Genomic DNA, 17,580 nt, shown 5'->3' on the forward strand with positions numbered 1-17,580 from the left:
CCTCCCCCAACCCCTCCCCAAAGCCCTTTCTTCTCCCCAAAACTGCTGCTGGGGGCTGTAATCTGAGCAGGGCACGGGTTTAGACCCTGACCAGCTTGGGGTTGCAAGTGAGGCTTAATTTCTGCAGTTGCCATGCTGGGCATGTTCAGAAACCATCAAATCCTTGACTTACCGACAATAGCCTTAATTCTTGTAAGGTGGACACTGCACTTCTTTGCTGTGTCTACTGAAAAAACCCAGTTGTCGAGGTTTGAGTCTGTGGAAAACCGTATGTTGTGATATTGATCTCTGTTGGCCCTGAATTGAACTGTTTTAACGCATTTCTGTGTATTTCAATCACTGGAGTGCAGTACGGCAGTCCAAGGTAGCTGTCAGTGACAGTTCACGTAAATGTAAACATTTGCCGCTCAGGAGTTCACAGAACCAAGCAGGTTAGAGTGAGGCAGAGCATGTAATTCTTGGTAAAGACTTTAGAATGAGTTATTACATTACATGTTTTGGCCCCCTAGAATGATTTTTTTTAATTACACGTGTTACAGGGATGTTAGTACTGAAAAAAAGGTCACAGAAATTCAAGGTAATGGTGAAACGGAGTGGTCTTGGCTAGAGTATGGAGGACGTATTCGAAGTTTACACTGATTCAGTGTAACTGTAAGTTTGTTTTCCTAATAACAAGTGGAGACTAGTTCTTCTCCCAAAAGTGTGGAAGAACTGTGGCCCATTTACTGCTGAAAGTGTGTAGTCCATCAGTGAAAAGATAGAGAAACTAGGTTCTTCTTAACAGCAAGTGTTGCATTGGATGTAATAGTGGGAGAAATTGGTTTAAGTTCTAATTACAGAACTTGTTGCTTTAATGTAGGTAATTAAAACTAGGAAGAGTAATGCTGATTTTTTTTTAATAGGAAATGGAAATTAATTAACTTTTAAAAGTACTTTTGGAAGAGAAGAAAAAATCCCAAAATTTCATATCTAATGTTGATGCCTGTTTTCTTGTGATGTGTTTCAGGCTCTTAAGTACTCATCCAAGAGTCACCCCAGTGGTGGTGATCACCGTCATGACAAGATGCGAGACACCACAGATCCCTCACCACCAAATAAAATGCTGCGGCGCTCTGACAGCCCTGAAAACAAATACGGTGACAACACAGGGCACAGTAAAGCAAAAAGTGTGCATACTCACAGAGTTAGAGAGAGGGATGGTGGTAAGTTATTTTAACAAACTTTTACTTAAGCAATCACTAATTTCTCATTAAAATTAGCCAGTATCACTCAGGTGGTGTCTTAAACTAAATGTGCCTTGTACTCAGCCAGGGTGGCTGCAGTGAACCCAAAATGGGAATTTAATTGGAAGCAATCATTGAGGCATTGTAACACCTATTACTTTTCTGGTTTTTACAGGTATGGTAGTTTTCCTTACAACCCCAAAGATTAAATAAACCCTTTTTTATTATTTTAACTAGTATGTCCCTTTATTTAGACATACTGCATCATTTGATAACATGAAGTAGTTTTCTGTTTTTTTCATTAGGAATAAATATTTGCTGGTTTGCATTCTTTTTAATAACTTTTTGTATTGTGTTGCTGTACTGTGTAGATACATGCTCCATGGACTAAACCCCACCAGAAATGAAAAAAGCTTCTTTGTATGTAGCTGCTATGTAGACCTCTTAATAGATGATCAAAGGTAGCACATACTAGAGCCTTTCTTGACAGGAGCTTGAAGAACTGTGTTCACAGTCAAGTCAGCCTCCTGTGTTTTTACAGGTTTATAAACAGTAGTAATATCCCCAGTGTTTTTTAACTGATCTTATTTTGTATCCCTGTTTCCTAGGAAAAGAGTAGGATTTTCCAGGTAATAAACAGTGTTAGGTAGCAAACAGCCAGAGTTTAGAAAATTGCAGTTGCTGTCTGAATTTGGAAAAATTCTTTTGTTTTGTTGATTGGCCTTTGTGTCAAGGTACAAGGTGAAGTATTTAAATAGAGAATTTGGAGCTTTAAATCAGTGCTTCTTTGTTCTGTATAAAGCTAACAAATTCTAATGTACATACACATTTATTGCTGCACTACTTTTACTTGATGTAATAGTTAGAATAAAATAAAGGAAGTATCTTTCAAGTACCTTTTTAGGACATACTAGTTTAACCATACAATTGTGTTCATGGGTACCCAATTATTCTTATAAATCCTCTTTGTTTTTCCTTCTTTGAGTTAATGCTGAGGCTCTGTAGACCACTGTTAATGTCATAGAAGTGTGTAGATGCATTAGAAGAACATGGCTCTTTTGTTAGTACACTGATTTTCATTGTATCTGATAATAATTGAAAGTGTAGTAATCTCAGAATTAAATGCATGTGCGATGCCCATATGCTGCTATTCTGTGCTACTTTTCAGGATACAGAGGTGTCCTCTTTAATTTTCTGTTCACCTGTCCAAAAATTAGTCCCACATTCTCTTGCAATTCTACTTAGTTTTGCTACAGTCGATAATTTTTTCTGCTTGAACAGAGCTGCATTTAGTGGAATCTTGCATATATGAAAACATCTGGAGGATGAGGCTCTATATGGCGAATGCTTCTGCTTATTTGTGTGTTGGAAGTGTTGTAAGATAGGAGAGATACTCTGAAGTCCTTTCAAGGTCCAGATGGATTTAATAGCTGGGGAATGGTCTGAAGCATGTATGCATGCAGTCAGCATGAAGGAAAATGAATTATTTGTAGTTTTGTGAATGAAAGGAACACCATCCCACTGTACCTTCTCCTAGTTGTTAAGACAGTGGAAAGTTTCATTTATTCTGATCTGAAAGTAGGTGTTTTCACATCATGTGTTAACAGACTGGAAGAAGGAAGTAGTCTTCAACAGTCTAAGGGAAATTACTATTTTTAAAAGTTTAACAGGGTACTGTTTAGTATAAATAAGTGGGTTTTTTTTGTGTGTTATTAATAAGGTTAATTTGGCTGCAGTTTCACCTCTGTAAAATGTAGTCAAAACAACCAAAATTATGTTAAATCCTGTGTACTGTATGTAGTAAACCAAAGCTGAGCAGATGTGGGCAGAAGGGTATTAATTTTTCTTTGATATATTGAATATTCCTGTCAGTATAAATTGAAGGTAGGTGTTAAGATATAGGTGAAATGCTGTAGTATAATGAGCATTTGTGTATTGCTAATAGGCAAAAGACATAATAAAATATTTTCCATTTTCTGTATTGAATTACTCCGAAGGGCTGCTATTGCTATAGTATTCCCTTAGTTTTGCAATACAGTGGGAAAAAGAAAAACATTACAAAAGTGCTAACATTTTTCATCTAAGCCTTTATAGGACTGAGAACTACTAATTTGCTATGATACTACTATAAATGCCTGTCTTGTTTTCTTTCTGCATTCTTCATAGAGGAGGAAAGAAGCTGAGTGGTTTTTAATTTTTGTAATTGTGCATTATTTTAAAATTGGTGCTGCTCAGTTTGAAACTACTACAGGTGTTACTGCCTTCCTGTGATCTAGCTGAACTTAACAAAGCAAATCTCATTGAAACATCTCTAGTATTTATTTTCCTAAACTGAATTAAAGTCCCAAACAAACAATATCTTCTTCTCTCATACCTTAGAAAACAAAATAGGATATAAATTTAGAGTATTACTGCTGAACATAAAGCCAATTTAACTTGATCTCTCCCTCTCAACTCAATGTTTGGAAAGAACTCCTATACATCTCTTAGTAATTTTAGCTCTGAAGAGAAACAGGAAGATTCAGTGGTGTAGCAACTGATTCAGTCATGACTGGTTCATGTTTTTGTGGTAAATGCAGAATGTCATTTAAATGTCATTTCAAGATTTAAGTGTACGCATTTAAAATATAAGCAGGATTGACTGAAAATTAATTAGTCAAAAATGGTAGAACCACCTCCTATTAATATCCTTAGTATGTGTATAAAGGTATTTTTTGTAACAGATTATTTTTGTAATATTCATGGCAGAATCTTCTGTAGAGTTGTAATCCATGGGGAGAAATTCAATTAAGGTTTTAAAACATGTTATGGGTAAGCCCTCCATACTGATACAGTGCAAACAAAGCATTTTTCAGAATTGCTTACTGCATGGTTTCTGTGGAAAGAGACTGTGTACAGAGATAGTCGTTCTCTGGAGAGAGACTTCCAAGTTTACCTTAGACTAAACACTGTGGAGTAATTGCAAGTTTTTGTCACATTCCTGGTTTCCTAAGAGCACTTGTACATGTAGCATATCAAAAAACTGCCTTAACTTTGTTCTTGCTTTCAGGTCCCTGTGGCATGGGGGCATTGTCTCTGTATGCAAGTGTTCAAAACATAATGAACAACTTCCCCCCCTCAGTGCATCTCTTATTTATAGGTCAGCTGCTATAGGCAAGTGTGGGGTTTGAAGAGATTAGGGGGTCTTATGAGACCAGCTCAAGTGTGAAGTTTCTTTACAGTAACAAATAGGGCCTTAAAGCCAGCATTGTTTATGGGGAATAGAACTATGAAGGGCCTTGTAGATGTGGAAAAATGTTTCCATTAAAGAAGAGGGGAAATACAAAGATTGAGGACTCTCATGCTTGAGGATGGAAGGCTGTTGTAGGTCTTTTAAAATGCATGAATGATGAGATACTGGTGTCCAGGAAAGAAAATAAAGAGGTCAGATAAGTAAGGTAGCTTTGGGAATAATAAGAGGGAGATATATAGCTATGAATATGTATGTAATTTAAAAGTAAAAATGCTAGATGCAACCGTTGTTATAAAAAGAGCAGAGGGTGTTTCTGCTTAACTGTATGGAGCAGAGTGACCCACAGTAAGATACGCAGTAGAACTTTATGCAAACAAGGTTTGTTTGCTTAAGCCACCTCTACTCAATTGTTTTTTACTGTGAAGTAAATAACAAGTAAATAATTAGTAAATACTGCGTGTTTCACCACATTTGTATTTAAGAGATTTTGAAACTTTGCTTCATTCCATGGTCTTACTGAATTGCTTAAAATAACAACTGGAGAGTGTAAATGTACATAGCATAAAATCTTCTGCTGAATTGTGTGCTGTTGTGCAGTGCAGGCTCTTAATGAAATTCGACTATAACTTGTGGTATTTAAATTCCAAAGTATAATTGCAGCATTGTGACTGTTTCTTTTGCACGTGAGTTGGTTTTTTTTCTAATTGGCAATTAAGATCATTTGTCAGTGAGCACTGTTACTGACTAATACAGTTCTAAGATTAAAAATCTTACTGCTATTAGAAGCTGAATGAAATATTTTAAATAATGAGTTCCTATTTTTATCGAAGTGGTGGTGGGAGCTTCTGTCATTCTTTGTTGACTTGCTTTGTTTCCACTGGTTCCTGAAGGAGTTCAGAGTCCTCATAGCAGAGGGATAGCGAACAGCCCTGAACTGAGAACTGTGTTAGGTTCCTGTGTTGGCAGCCCTGGCAGCAAAGGGGAACTGCTGATTAAATTAGTGTGATCATTGGCCAGTGAGGAAGATGCTTGGCAATGGGCTTTGTAGAGAGGAAATTGCAGGGTAGGTGGAAAGAGGCAAGTCTGAGAGAAATGGAACATGGTGAAGGGTTGAGGGGGAAGCTGGAGTGGATTCCATCTATGTAGTTACTATTAACTGCTGTTAATGTTTAAGTAGTTATTCATTACTATGAAAACCATTTCCTCACTGTAACTGTATGGTCAAAGCTGGGATGAGAAAAGTCTGATCTCAAAGGAGAGTGAGCTCTCCATGAATCATGCTTTGAATATCTCCTAACAGTCAAGTGTAGATTTAGTGATTCACTTCACTGTTCCTTGAATGTTGGCTGTTTGGATGGCTTTAAAGAAGGTATGGGTTGGCTGGTTTGTTTTTTAAGAAAAATAGAATTGCTTCCAGCATCATTCACCTTTCAGAAGTTTAGATTAAAAAAAAATTGAAAGAATAAGTTTCTATTTCCTGATGTTTGTAAAAGCTTTCTTTTGAGTTTTATTAGTTCTGCTGCCTTCAGACAGGGTTTTAATTTTAAATTTGCTTTTAAATTTAGAACTTGTAGATAGAAAGTAGTTTTCCATTTACTCACTGTATTTGACAATATTTCTGAGGTGAGTTTTTGTGGGATCAGTTGTATAAACAACAGATGTGTTACTCTGTTGTGAGGATCTCTAGTAGAAAAGAAATTGAAAAATATGTGCTCGCAGAATCACAGTAAAAGATCTGACTTGTATTTATACTTTTAAATTCAGAGGTTTAGAATGTTAATATTGAAAATTGCTTTTGAAAAGTACCTGCAAAGCTTAATTTTAACTAGCACAGAATGGAAGATAAAACCCCCTAATTTTATATGATTGATGTTAGGTAAAAATTGTGATATTAATATGGTGGTATTAAATGCTAAGTCTTTATTCATGTGGGTGGATGGAGTCCTCTGTTTCTCTTAATGAAGTTCAAGTATCTGGTGTAGGTTGCTAGAGTAAAGATGTATTAGTGTGAGACCTGATCTGAAATGGAGGCTACATCAAATGTTAATAAGCAGAGCTATTTGTCTGTTACCTGTTGATGCAGCTGCTTCCCAACCTCTGTTGCTATTAGGACTTTGGGAGTTTTCACTTACTGTTTTTACATTCTTTTATATGTGAGAGTATAGAATTCAGATGTGTAAATAGCTCCTCTGAAGGTTTCCACTTGTTTAAGCAAATATATCTCGTAGTTTTAAGAATTAATTGGATTGTAAATGTATTATGTTCAAGTCAATCTGCCTGCTAGACCTGATAAGCCTTTGTACATGAGCAGATTTTATGGTTTGGAAAAAGAAGATGACTGACAAGATACAAGATTTGGTGAATTTGGTTGGTTTTGGTATGTGAGCTAATCAGAAGGGAATGATTTTTACTTAGCATCATGCTTTAACATACTCTTCTTGCCTCTGACTTTACAGAAATGGAATATACAGTTTACTAAACTCTTGCTTTTCTGTAGATGAAAAGAAGTAATGAAAACTTTTCATTTCTGATGAGCTGCCTGCTACTAGGCCGTAGTCCAGATACCATTTTGTAAATTATGTAGCATTTTACTCTGCATTCCCCAATGGCCCCTGATTAGAATTATTCCTTAACCATGTTTTGGGACATGGCTGCTTTTTAAGAGAAACACTGTTTATTGACAGTTTACATTTGTTTTCCTGGCCAATCTACCTATTCAGTGTGAAGTGTCCAGTAAGGCAAGTATCACTGAAGCTGTGCAGAACTTGGAAGAGAGTGCTCTGCCTCTGTTTTGGCTGAGAGGGGAGGTGATGCTGTAATAACTTCTCTGTGAATAATACTAATTTGATGGCACCCAACTTGCAATGGTAACTGCATTTGTTTACAAAGTCAGGCTTTTATTCAATTTCATGGGCATTTTCAGGCAAAAACCTCTTGCTATACAGAGAGATTATTCCCTATGTAGCTCTTCAGTAAGGATTCTTTCCCTTTTTCTCCCTACTTTCAAGCTTGCGAAGCGAGACGTGTGTTCTAAGGCACAAATTGTACTGCCTGCTAACTGGAAGTAGACTGATAGAATACTGTTGAAGAATAATGACAGAGTGGGTCAGATTGGAAGGCGCCACAGGGGTCCAAACTTCCTGCTCGAGCAGGGTCATCCTAGAGCACATGGCACAGGATTGTGTCCAGGTGGTTCTTGAATCTCTCCAGTGATGGAGACTCCACAACTGCTCTGGGCAACTGTCTCCAGTGCTCAGTCACTCAGCATTAAAGAAGCCCTTCCTTATATTCAGGTGGAACTTCCTTCACCACAGTTTGTGCCCATTGCTTCTTGACCTGTTGTTTTGACACTGCTGAGAAGAGGTGAGATCCATCCTCTGACACCCTCTGTTCAGATACTTGTAGACAGTGATGAGGGTCCCCCTTGGTATGTCCAGTTGGAAAGTCTGTCCTTCAGGTCGCTGGGGAGATAAATTTTTGAGCAGATGACTGACTCTTTTAACCAGGTGCCTTAAGAGATGTCTGTTAAGCTTTTGTGGCCTTGACTTACCTTTCCATGTACCTTACCAGCAATGGTACATTGTGTTTGAAATTAGTGAAAAATAAGGCCTAGAGACCTATGATTAGGCCCTGTAGTACTTTGGAATAATCACCTGTTCCTTAAGGTGACTGTTGTTACAAAGGAGAGTTGCAGAGGAACAGTCTGTCAAAGTTTCCGTTGCAATGTTAAAACATAACTTGGTTTGTTTCTACAGCAGAGGTATGGTAAAAAATTATAATACCCTCCTTTTGTCATCACTCAAAAAAAGGGATGTAAAACAGCTTTCAAGTGCTTCATGACAAGGAAAAAGGCAGCCAGAAATACAAACAGTGTGCTAAATGAGCTAAATTCCTTGTCTTTGAGAGGCAGCAGGAATCTTCAAAAGGTCTTCTTTTGGTCTAAACTTTGACCATTACTTCTCTGATACCTGTCAATATAATTTCTGTAACCTGCTATGTGTATTTACCAATGTCAGGCTTTCTGAAAATACTTTTACAACGCAGATCTATAGTTCAGTCCCAGCTACACAGAGTAGTTCCTCTGCAGTGGTTTCCCAGATTTCTTAAATATTGTACTTTTTTATGTTTTCCAAAGCAACATTCTTCCTCAGTGTTTTTCTAGGTGTTTCTGAGTTTGCTGGAGCAGCAGAATTAGCAATTATCAATGTCTGTCAGTAGCAAAAACAGGGAAAGGAAATTATGTTCTGTCCTGCTCATCTCATTTTTATGTTTCAAACATACCTATTCACTCCCAAATGTAGAAAAACCCACAAAGAATGTTTTTTATTAAGGTATATAATAAGTAATTCACATTTGTGCATAAATGCCACAATACAAGTTAGGTAATGTGCTCTACCTATTTTTTTTCCTGCTGTGTTTATTTCCCATAATTATGTTCTTCTGGATGGTGGTGTGTTCATGCCAGCTGTGCCCCTTGAGTAACATAGGGAGGAGTTTTGAGCTCATCTAGTTAAGTTGTTTGAGTAGATTCCTCATTCAGACACCTGCTGCTGACAGATTAACACAGACTTCATTTTAAAAACTGTTCATTCAAAAGAATGCTGTTTCTGCTTACTTTAATACAAGAAATAATATGATCCTCTTCAAATTCAAGTAGTATAAAGTTCACCTCATACTGGCTAGACATTGTCAATAATAATGATTGCAGTTTTTGTCTAGTCCTTTTGAGAGTGTTTACTTAACTAGAGAAATAAAATTAGATACTTAGGCAATCAAACAACTGTAAAATAGATTTTGAGTTTGTAAACATAACTACAGCTTTTTTGAAGAGGATTATTTTTTATAGTAAGGTAGTTCCAGGAAAGACCAGTTGAATTTGATGTATTTAAGAATTACTTAATGGGAAGAGGGATGAATTGTCTTGTCACCTATTGTGCTGTAGATGCTTGAAAGCCCTGTTGCACAATACCTTTGTTAAGCTGAGCTAAGCTTTGCTAAGCAGAGCTGGGCCAGCCTAAAATAAAGCTGTGAATCTGTTTTTTTTAAAACCACACCACTATATATATTAATTCTTAGGTCAATCCTTGCTTGACATCTTTGCTTCCTCCCAGAGCTCTGGGCCAGCATTCCTTTATTAGTGAAGAATTTCTGTGGGACAGAAAGTAATAAAGTAATTTGACTTGCTTTTTTTATTTTTTTTAGTATTACTAGCATCTCTCAAAAACAATTCTCAGCTGAAAATTGAATAGGCATGAAATTAAAATTATGCTGGTTGCATATCTGTACCCTAATAAATACACATGGCATAGTATGTCCAGAACAGCAAATGTATTTTTTTCTAAACCTAATAATTTCTCAAGTTATATAAAAGTGTAGTGACCAATTGCTGCTTTTAATACTAAATATTTTCAAGTTAGGTTTCTCATTTGTGGTGAAGAAATAACGTGACCAGGAAAAAAAGAGTAATCTTTCTGAAAACAGAAGTATTCCACCATTCTTTACAGGCAGATCAGTCAGTATGTAAATTTTAGATGAAATAAGGCTTTCTCTGTTTTATTGACACATGGACATTGCTATAGTCTTAGAAGAAAAGAAAGTTTTCTTCAAATAGCAAATATTAGTAGCACTCAAGGAATTGAACTATTGAAGTGGACGTTGGTTCTTCTATTTTGTTTGATGTATCTTAAGAATTTGAGATAATCTGACCTATAGTTAGTATTTTTAAGACACATTTAAGAAGGTCAATATATGGTGCCTTTTTTCCTTGCCTTATTTTAATGTGATTAGAGATTGTTTCTGCCACAGCTTTCTGACTAAGGATATATAAGTGTGCTATGTGTGACAATCCTTTTTGCAGGATTGCAGTAATGTTTTGTAACAGAGACTCCCTTTTTTTAGTACTTCTACAACACCATGTACTTATTGAATTGCTGTCAATAGTGTATGCTCAGTTGAGATGGAGGAAACTTCAGATGGGGTGAAGTTCACAAGTATTTGTCATTGTGTGGCACTACCTATATGTATAAAAACTTCTGGCTTCACCTTCCTTATTCTAAGCCTAGTAATGGAAACATTCAGTGCAAGTTCATTTGTAAGTAATATTGCATTCACAAGGTCTTCTGTTTAAACTTTCTTGTCCTCAAGACGCTATCCTCAAAACATCAAAAGAAATTTGACAGTTGCTAAACAACCTGGCCTTGTTCTTAGTTAACCTTATTTTTGCTCAGGGGATTTTGTTAGGGAGATTAAGTTGTCATATCTTAGTTAATTGTTTGGAGCTTCTGAGTGGGTGTGTTAATTTGGTGCTGGAGACACAGAGAAAAAGGAGAAATAGTCTCAGAGCTGTGTTTGGGCAACTGCTTTTTTTTTCCTTTATAAGCAGAAATTGTTTTGCATGACCCCTGATTTTAATCAAACTACAAGTTCATGATGACTGGGTTATGGTGTGTCAGTCTTTCACAGTCCTGCTCTGCTGTTTGTAATCTAAAAATACTGAAATACACAGTTTTTATGAAGCGTCTGCATTTGAGTAACTCCCATCTGAGGTGTGTGTTGATAAATATCAGCGGTTCTTCCAATGTTTTATGTTCTTTAGGAAGCTCCTTGAATGAAAAGTAAAATTTATGATGCTTGCCCCCCTCCCCCTCCTGCAATGTTAAAGGAATTGTTATTCACTTCAGTGTCCCTTGAGCCTAATTTTCATGAAGCATTTGAGTATGTGCCTGTTGCCCCAGATGACTAATGTATTTTTTTTAAATGTCTTGTCTAGTTTTTCTTGGCTTTTGAGGGGAAAAAACTTCTAAATTTGGAACTATATACTGACAATTAATGTGCATCAGAAATAGAGTCTCAGTCTTCTGCTTAATTTTAGTTGATGAGTTTTGTGGAAATGTTGCTGGAGGTAGGAGAGTGTGTTGTGGTGCTGTTAGACTTCCATCACTGAGCTTGACTCTCAGTGCTGTATTACAGTGTGTTCATGGGAGGCTCATTTGGGTTTTGTGGTGTTGCTGAGGAGCTCTTTGAATGGGGAAGTTCAGTCCATTGTTCATTTGCTGAGCTGATCCATATGGACTTCAGATAACAAGGTTATTAGTTGTGCTAAGGATCCTAGCTGTCAGTTTAACACATCTGGTTTTGCATGTCATAATAATTAAAAAATCTCTATATGAAGCTGTTGGTTGAGGTTGGAAGAACCTCTCTTGGGCAGTCTCTGACACTGTATTAGAGATGTAAATATTTTGGGAGCCACAGTCCAGAAAGAAGGCAGAGTTTGGCTTTATTCTCAACCTGCCTCCTTTCTTTTTAGAGCAATGTCCCACTCCTTGTACAAATACAGTCATGTTAATTAGTGTTGCAATTCAAACTTCAAACTGACATTAGTGATATTGAACAAGGATTTTGGTTTTTTATTAAACATACTGAAATCTTCTGGTGTCATGAGCCAGAGAGTTAGGAATATGACTGTTGCTGAAATTCATGGTACTCACTCATATTTTCCATGGGTGAAGCTGCTTAAGCTGCTTTTTTCAAGTCAATTAATCTCAAATGAAGTGAGTGTCTTAGTAGATCTTCAGCAGTGTTGAGGATGCTGCTAGCATTTTTTATTTTATTAGGAGACCTGAATCTAAAGTTCCCTATAGTGAGGAAATCACAAACGTTAATCTGAAGAACTTGTCTACCCATAGTTTTTAATTCCACATAAATGCACTTTGTACATTATCATTTTAGTAACATTTGAGTCTTACCAGAAATGTTTAGAAGCTGGTTGGAATTTGCCTTAATTATTGAGGAAACAGGCAAATTCTTTCAAATGATACTGTTTACCCCACTTCAAAGTAAAGAATAAACATCTTTACGGGTGATGATAAAATTATTTGTCCAGTCTTTGTTTATTGTTATTTCAGTAGTTGAGATATGAAGGAAACTGATGTGTACTGATTTTCTTTGAAGATGAAAATCAGTAGCAATTATGTCTGGAGTGTGCTGAAAATCCATTTTTCATCCCTTGGGCTTTTTTCAGCTCTATAATTTGTAACGTTTGAGTATTGGATCATACAGAAACTCACTGCATTCAGTGGACCTTATTAGTGAACCTGATAATTTTCAAAGTTGTGTCTTAAGTTGAAAAGTGATTTCTCATTGCTACTGGAAGGTGGATGGACTGAGGGGAGAAGGAAAACAACCCCAAAATTATTTCATTATTAAGCTGTAGCTGTAGCAAGGAAAGGAGCAAATTATAGGATGGTTGGACAAAAAAGTTTATCTGCTCTATCAGTGAGGAGAACCCAAGCTGTGTTACTCATTTAGGCTGAAGTACAACCCTAGGAATGCAGTTAGCTGCTAGAGTAGTAAATCCCTGAATTGTTATTTGAAAACTGAAAGTTTGAATTTAGTTTAAGGCATTTATTAACTTTTGCTTTACTTTTGGGTGGGCAGGCATAACTTGGTGTTCTTTCTAGAGCAGTTTGGTCTGTTTGCCCTAAAATTAAGCTTCAATTTCTGAAATAAATTGAGTATAGCTAATTAAAAATAGAAAAGTAAGCAGCAAATAGCAAAATAAAATTTACTGTACGTTATGCAATATGTAAGATTTAACTTTATCTTTTTCATTTTAATAATCAGTAATGCCTTTGCATTTGCTGAGTGTTGCATTAGTAAAATCACTCCTTGACTTTCATTAGTTTACTGCTCCTCACTTTCCCTTTTCAAGGTGTCACTTTCTTACTACCATTTTAGAAGAAAAATTCTATTATGAATAAAACTGTATGTTTACAATATCACTTTCATCCACATTTGGTCATTTGTGCCACTCCATGTATGTCTGACTCCTGGTCTGTTTAAAGCAATGATTTTGGCTGATGTCTGTGAAATTCTGTGTGAATGGTAACTTGGAGAAAAAGGGAACTTCTTTACATTGGGATGCTTACCCTGTGAGTCGGATATTGCAAAACAGTACAGACTTTGCTGTGCTGGATTGGCAGTGTGGCAGGAGAGAAGGGTAAGGAATGAAATAAGGCTTCGTAAGTTTTTTTGCTCAATAGAGCTACTTCTTGACTGGTATAAAACATTTATATAATGAGTATGTAGTTGGGCAGTACCATGATCAGGCTAGATTTTCTGTCTTTGGCAAAGCATTGCGCATTCAACTTAGTAGGTTATGAATTTCTGGAAAATGTTACTGCACAGTTGGTGTATTCTCTGAGGCCACTACTCTGCTAGGAAAATTGCAAGTTTTTATGCTTTTGGTTGCGTGTGGAAGGCAGCCATGTTTATTTCAATACACTGGGCCACATAAAAATGCAGTGAAGAAAAATTGTTTTGTCTTATTACTTTTACATTTGGCAAATCAAAATGACCATGATAGGCTGTTCTGTTACTGCTGGCATGTTGGGTATTGTGTTCCTATTGTGTTGCTTTATTTCCTCCCATATGCAGTACTTTAGAAAGTGTTCTGCACAAAGATTTGCATTGAAGTAACAAAGCCAGTTAAAATACACTTTAGACATTTTAGTTTAGACTTATCCTGATAAATTTCTATGATTTTTACCGTTTGAAGAAGTCTTCTTAATTAGTTATCCCCATATAATATCACCACCATAAACTAATCTTGCTGTTAAGTTTTCTCTGTTAACAACTAATTGGTATCTGTCACTTAGTAGTATTTGTTCTTTTGAGGAAGTTCAGATTCTGATATTGTCTGTAGTTTAGTGAATTTGATTGCATGTTAGCTGAGAGGTGGAACATGGAGTCATAGAAAGTATGGATGGAGTTGTCACAAAGGTAATGGCCTTACTTGACCTTCCTTTTCTGCTGCCTAGTGTTTCTTTCCACATGCCCAGTATGTGGGCACAGAAACAGTGACTGCTAAAGCCCTTCCTGATTCCCAGTTCCCTCTAGAGGGACTGGAGGAGCAGACCATCTCTGAGTTCCAGCTGGTGAGCACTTGTAAACTTCCTTTATTTAATATCTACACTGACACTTTTCAGTATGGACAAAATGAGAGTTAGGATATTAACAAGGTATTTTTGTGGCTAAAAAGAAAACATAAATGCTCTATCAGCAGTGAACTGTGTAAAGTTAACTGTCATGTGGTACAACAGTATGTATACTGCAACTCTGATGTCTCTGTTCCCATTTGTGCATTTCAGTAGAAGATTTTATGATTCTGATACTGTACGATGTTATGAACCAAAAAAGAGTTAATTAGGCTTAGATACTTGGATGCCAGAGGATGGTGGGTAATGCACAGTCATGTATTAGATAATTCTAAACAAATGGCAAGAAAATTCATTTTAGGTGGTTTCAGGTGGATGTTGTAATTGCCAGTGTAGGTGTACAGGGTTTGGAAAGGAAGGAGTTTTGGGTCTTGAAGATGGCAGGTGAGAAGGGAGGGAAACCAGGTGCTTTAGAGCAGTCTAATCTTTAGTTAACTCAAATTTTGAACTTCTTATACTTTCTGAATTGAAGTGATGTTAATGGAGATGCTAATTAACTGTGATAATTGCTAGAGAAAGTTGACTGTAATGGAAAATGGAATATTCTTATTTCAGCCTATGTTAAATCTGTTTTTCAAGTCCAGGACAGTTTTTAGCCTTTGTTGCAGTTCAAAGTGTCTTGGATTCAGCAGTTGGGATATGGAAACAACTTACAAAAACATTTAAATGAGTCCTAGTGTAACAGAATCTCAAATCTGTAGTAGGCATTAAGTCAATTTTGAATTGGTTCCCAGACCCTTGCTCTTTGTGCTTTCTGGTGATTTTCACGCATTAGTAAGGAAGATGTGATTTTTGTTGGAAAGGTTAGGAGATAGATGTGATATTTTAACCTTGACTGTGCCCTGCCCTGTGACTTGTTAATCACTAGGGAAGACTTGCTCACACAGTTGCACCACTACAGTTTTATATAACTGTAGGGCTGATGCCCTTATTGGCTATTTTCCAGTTAGGAGTAGCTCTTTCCAGCTTCAACTGCTTTCAAAATAATGATTAAACTGAGGAAACTCACTGTGATTGTGCAGTAAACATTTCCATGGGGAGTTCTGAAACCCAACTGGAGTATTTATAACACAATATGAATTTCCTTATGGTGCATCAAAGATATATATCAGCAATTCCTAAATCTGAAAATATGCTAATAAGGAGTGCAAAACCAAGTCTTCGTTCCTCTTTCCTGAGGAAAGTGTAGCTAGTAAGGAAGGTCTAACTGTAAGAGGAGAAGGTGAAAAGTTGCCATGAGGAGCTGTCTCAAGGGACAGTAGTATGCTCTCTCCTTTATCAGGCCTGTTTCTGGGGTCTGGACTAGTCTTGGCAATCTTGTTCTCAGGATCTGCTTTGCCAGGTGTGCAGCTAGGAGATGCAGAGCTGGTGGCAAGTCACAGCCACCTTGGAATTGCTTGGGGTTAGGCTTTGCAGATTATCATTCAAGTGAGGGGAACCCCCCCTGTTTTTAGAGGTAGACCTCTGCTTGTGGATTGCTTTCTGGCCTTTTAAACATCCTCAACAACTTCCCCAGACAACTTGAGTTGGCACTGCTTGCTTGGCTGGATTGTCAGATTCCTTGGTGACAGCTGTGCATGGGTTTAACCATGTACTAAAACCTTGCTGCCTCAGTATGAAAAGGTAATTTGGTAACATGGTTGTCATATGTACATACAGTGTTTAAGCCGTTGACTTGTTTGAAGTGCCTAAAATTCTTGTTCCCCAGAGTATCATCTGCTTTGGTCTTGTAAGCTTTTCAACAGCAAACAGCAGTTCAGCAGTCCTTTTGTATGCTCATTCCTGAAGTTTGGGTACAGATCCAAACATAAAATGGTGTTATGTGTAAAACAGAATGGAGGTCTGGGTGGTGAACCCACGCCTGTAATTCCCCTGCACCATCAGCATGCATTTATGGCCAGCTCTGTAAAGCCCATGTAGCTTGTCCTGGTGACATGAGGCAGTTGCCATTGCTGGAGCAGCCATGATGAGTTCTCATGCACCTGAGGCCAGCTGAGGTAGGACAGGGTTCCTGAAGGAGAGAGCATATGGGTGGACAGTCTGGGAGGGCTGCAGCTCAGAGAGGCCCAGGGGCCCCTTTTGAAGGAACTGCTGCCTGGTAGTGTTTGCCTATCGGGGCCAGCTGGAGATGGGTGTGACTTGCTGCAGCTGCTCTGATACTCGTGCAGAGCCCTTGGTGACTCAGTACTGGGGCTGAGCACAGCGTGAAATGGGGGCATGCTGCTGAGCTGATACATGTGGGGTTTGAAAGTCTGCACAGTGAATTTGAGGGGTTTGTTTATGGACTGGATAGAATTGGCTTCACAATATTTTATTGATATAATAGGTATGTTATTGGCTCTTTCTCATGTTTGGGAAATGCCTGTTAGATTTAGGTGTCAGTGCACCTGGCGGTGTATTTAGGCCACTACAGTATTTAAAAATCACCATGTATGTCTTGAGCATGCTGAACAAAATGTAGTGATACTGCAGCTGTGGTACAGGATTAGTTAATTAATTTATGGGTAGATTAAATGCATTGGTGCTTTCTGATGTTTTGAAGGGAACGTTCAAACAAAGCCATCTGGTAAATTTCCATCTAATTTTTTTCCTTGAAAAAGGGAGATGATTTTACCTCTTAGCAGAAATTAATTAAAATATGTCTGTGTTGAACAACCTGCAAAAATACATTTAAAAATTTTAATTATTTTTACCTCAGTAGAATGATATAGTAAATAAATACTAAAAGAATGGCTAATACAAAAATATTAAACAGCTATTTCTCTACATGATCAGTATCTAAAAAATTACAAGTGTTGGTGTAACTGGAGCACAGCCTCGTAATTATGACATACTACTTATATCTTGGAGGGGAATCAAATGCATCTCCACATTGGGTTTTGTTGTTGTTGTTAGGCTTGTGCATCACAAGTGTGTCATGGTTGTAAGTATTGCTCTGACAAGCCTAACTTGCCCCCATGCTAAGTCATTCTGCCTGGCTCTGAGCATGCAAGATACTTCTGGTGCAGGATTATGGTCTAGCTTTTGAAAAACTGTATTTGAGTATGAGACTTATTCTGTTATCTTTACTTTTTTCCCCTTACATCTTTACAGAGAATAACATACAGCTTTAGCCAATATAGTGTAGGGA

At 37.3% G+C, this 17,580-nt stretch overlaps 1 protein-coding gene across 2 annotated transcripts in view; it reads left to right on the forward strand.

Annotated features, from left to right (window-relative positions):
- Positions 1–669: 669 nt before the first annotated feature.
- The window catches only part of WAC (WW domain containing adaptor with coiled-coil), a 54,945-nt gene continuing 38,034 nt past the window's right edge, over positions 670–17,580 (forward strand). For both annotated transcript variants that reach the window (XM_005423882.2, XM_031059297.1), the window contains exon 1: positions 670–1,202. In XM_005423882.2, coding sequence (XP_005423939.1) covers positions 1,064–1,202 — 139 coding nt within the window. In that variant the 5' untranslated portion in view covers positions 670–1,063. The remainder of the gene's footprint in view (positions 1,203–17,580) is intronic.

This window comes from Geospiza fortis, unplaced genomic scaffold (assembly GCF_000277835.1).
Source record: "Geospiza fortis unplaced genomic scaffold, GeoFor_1.0 scaffold75, whole genome shotgun sequence".
Taxonomy (NCBI): Eukaryota; Metazoa; Chordata; class Aves; order Passeriformes; family Thraupidae; genus Geospiza; species Geospiza fortis.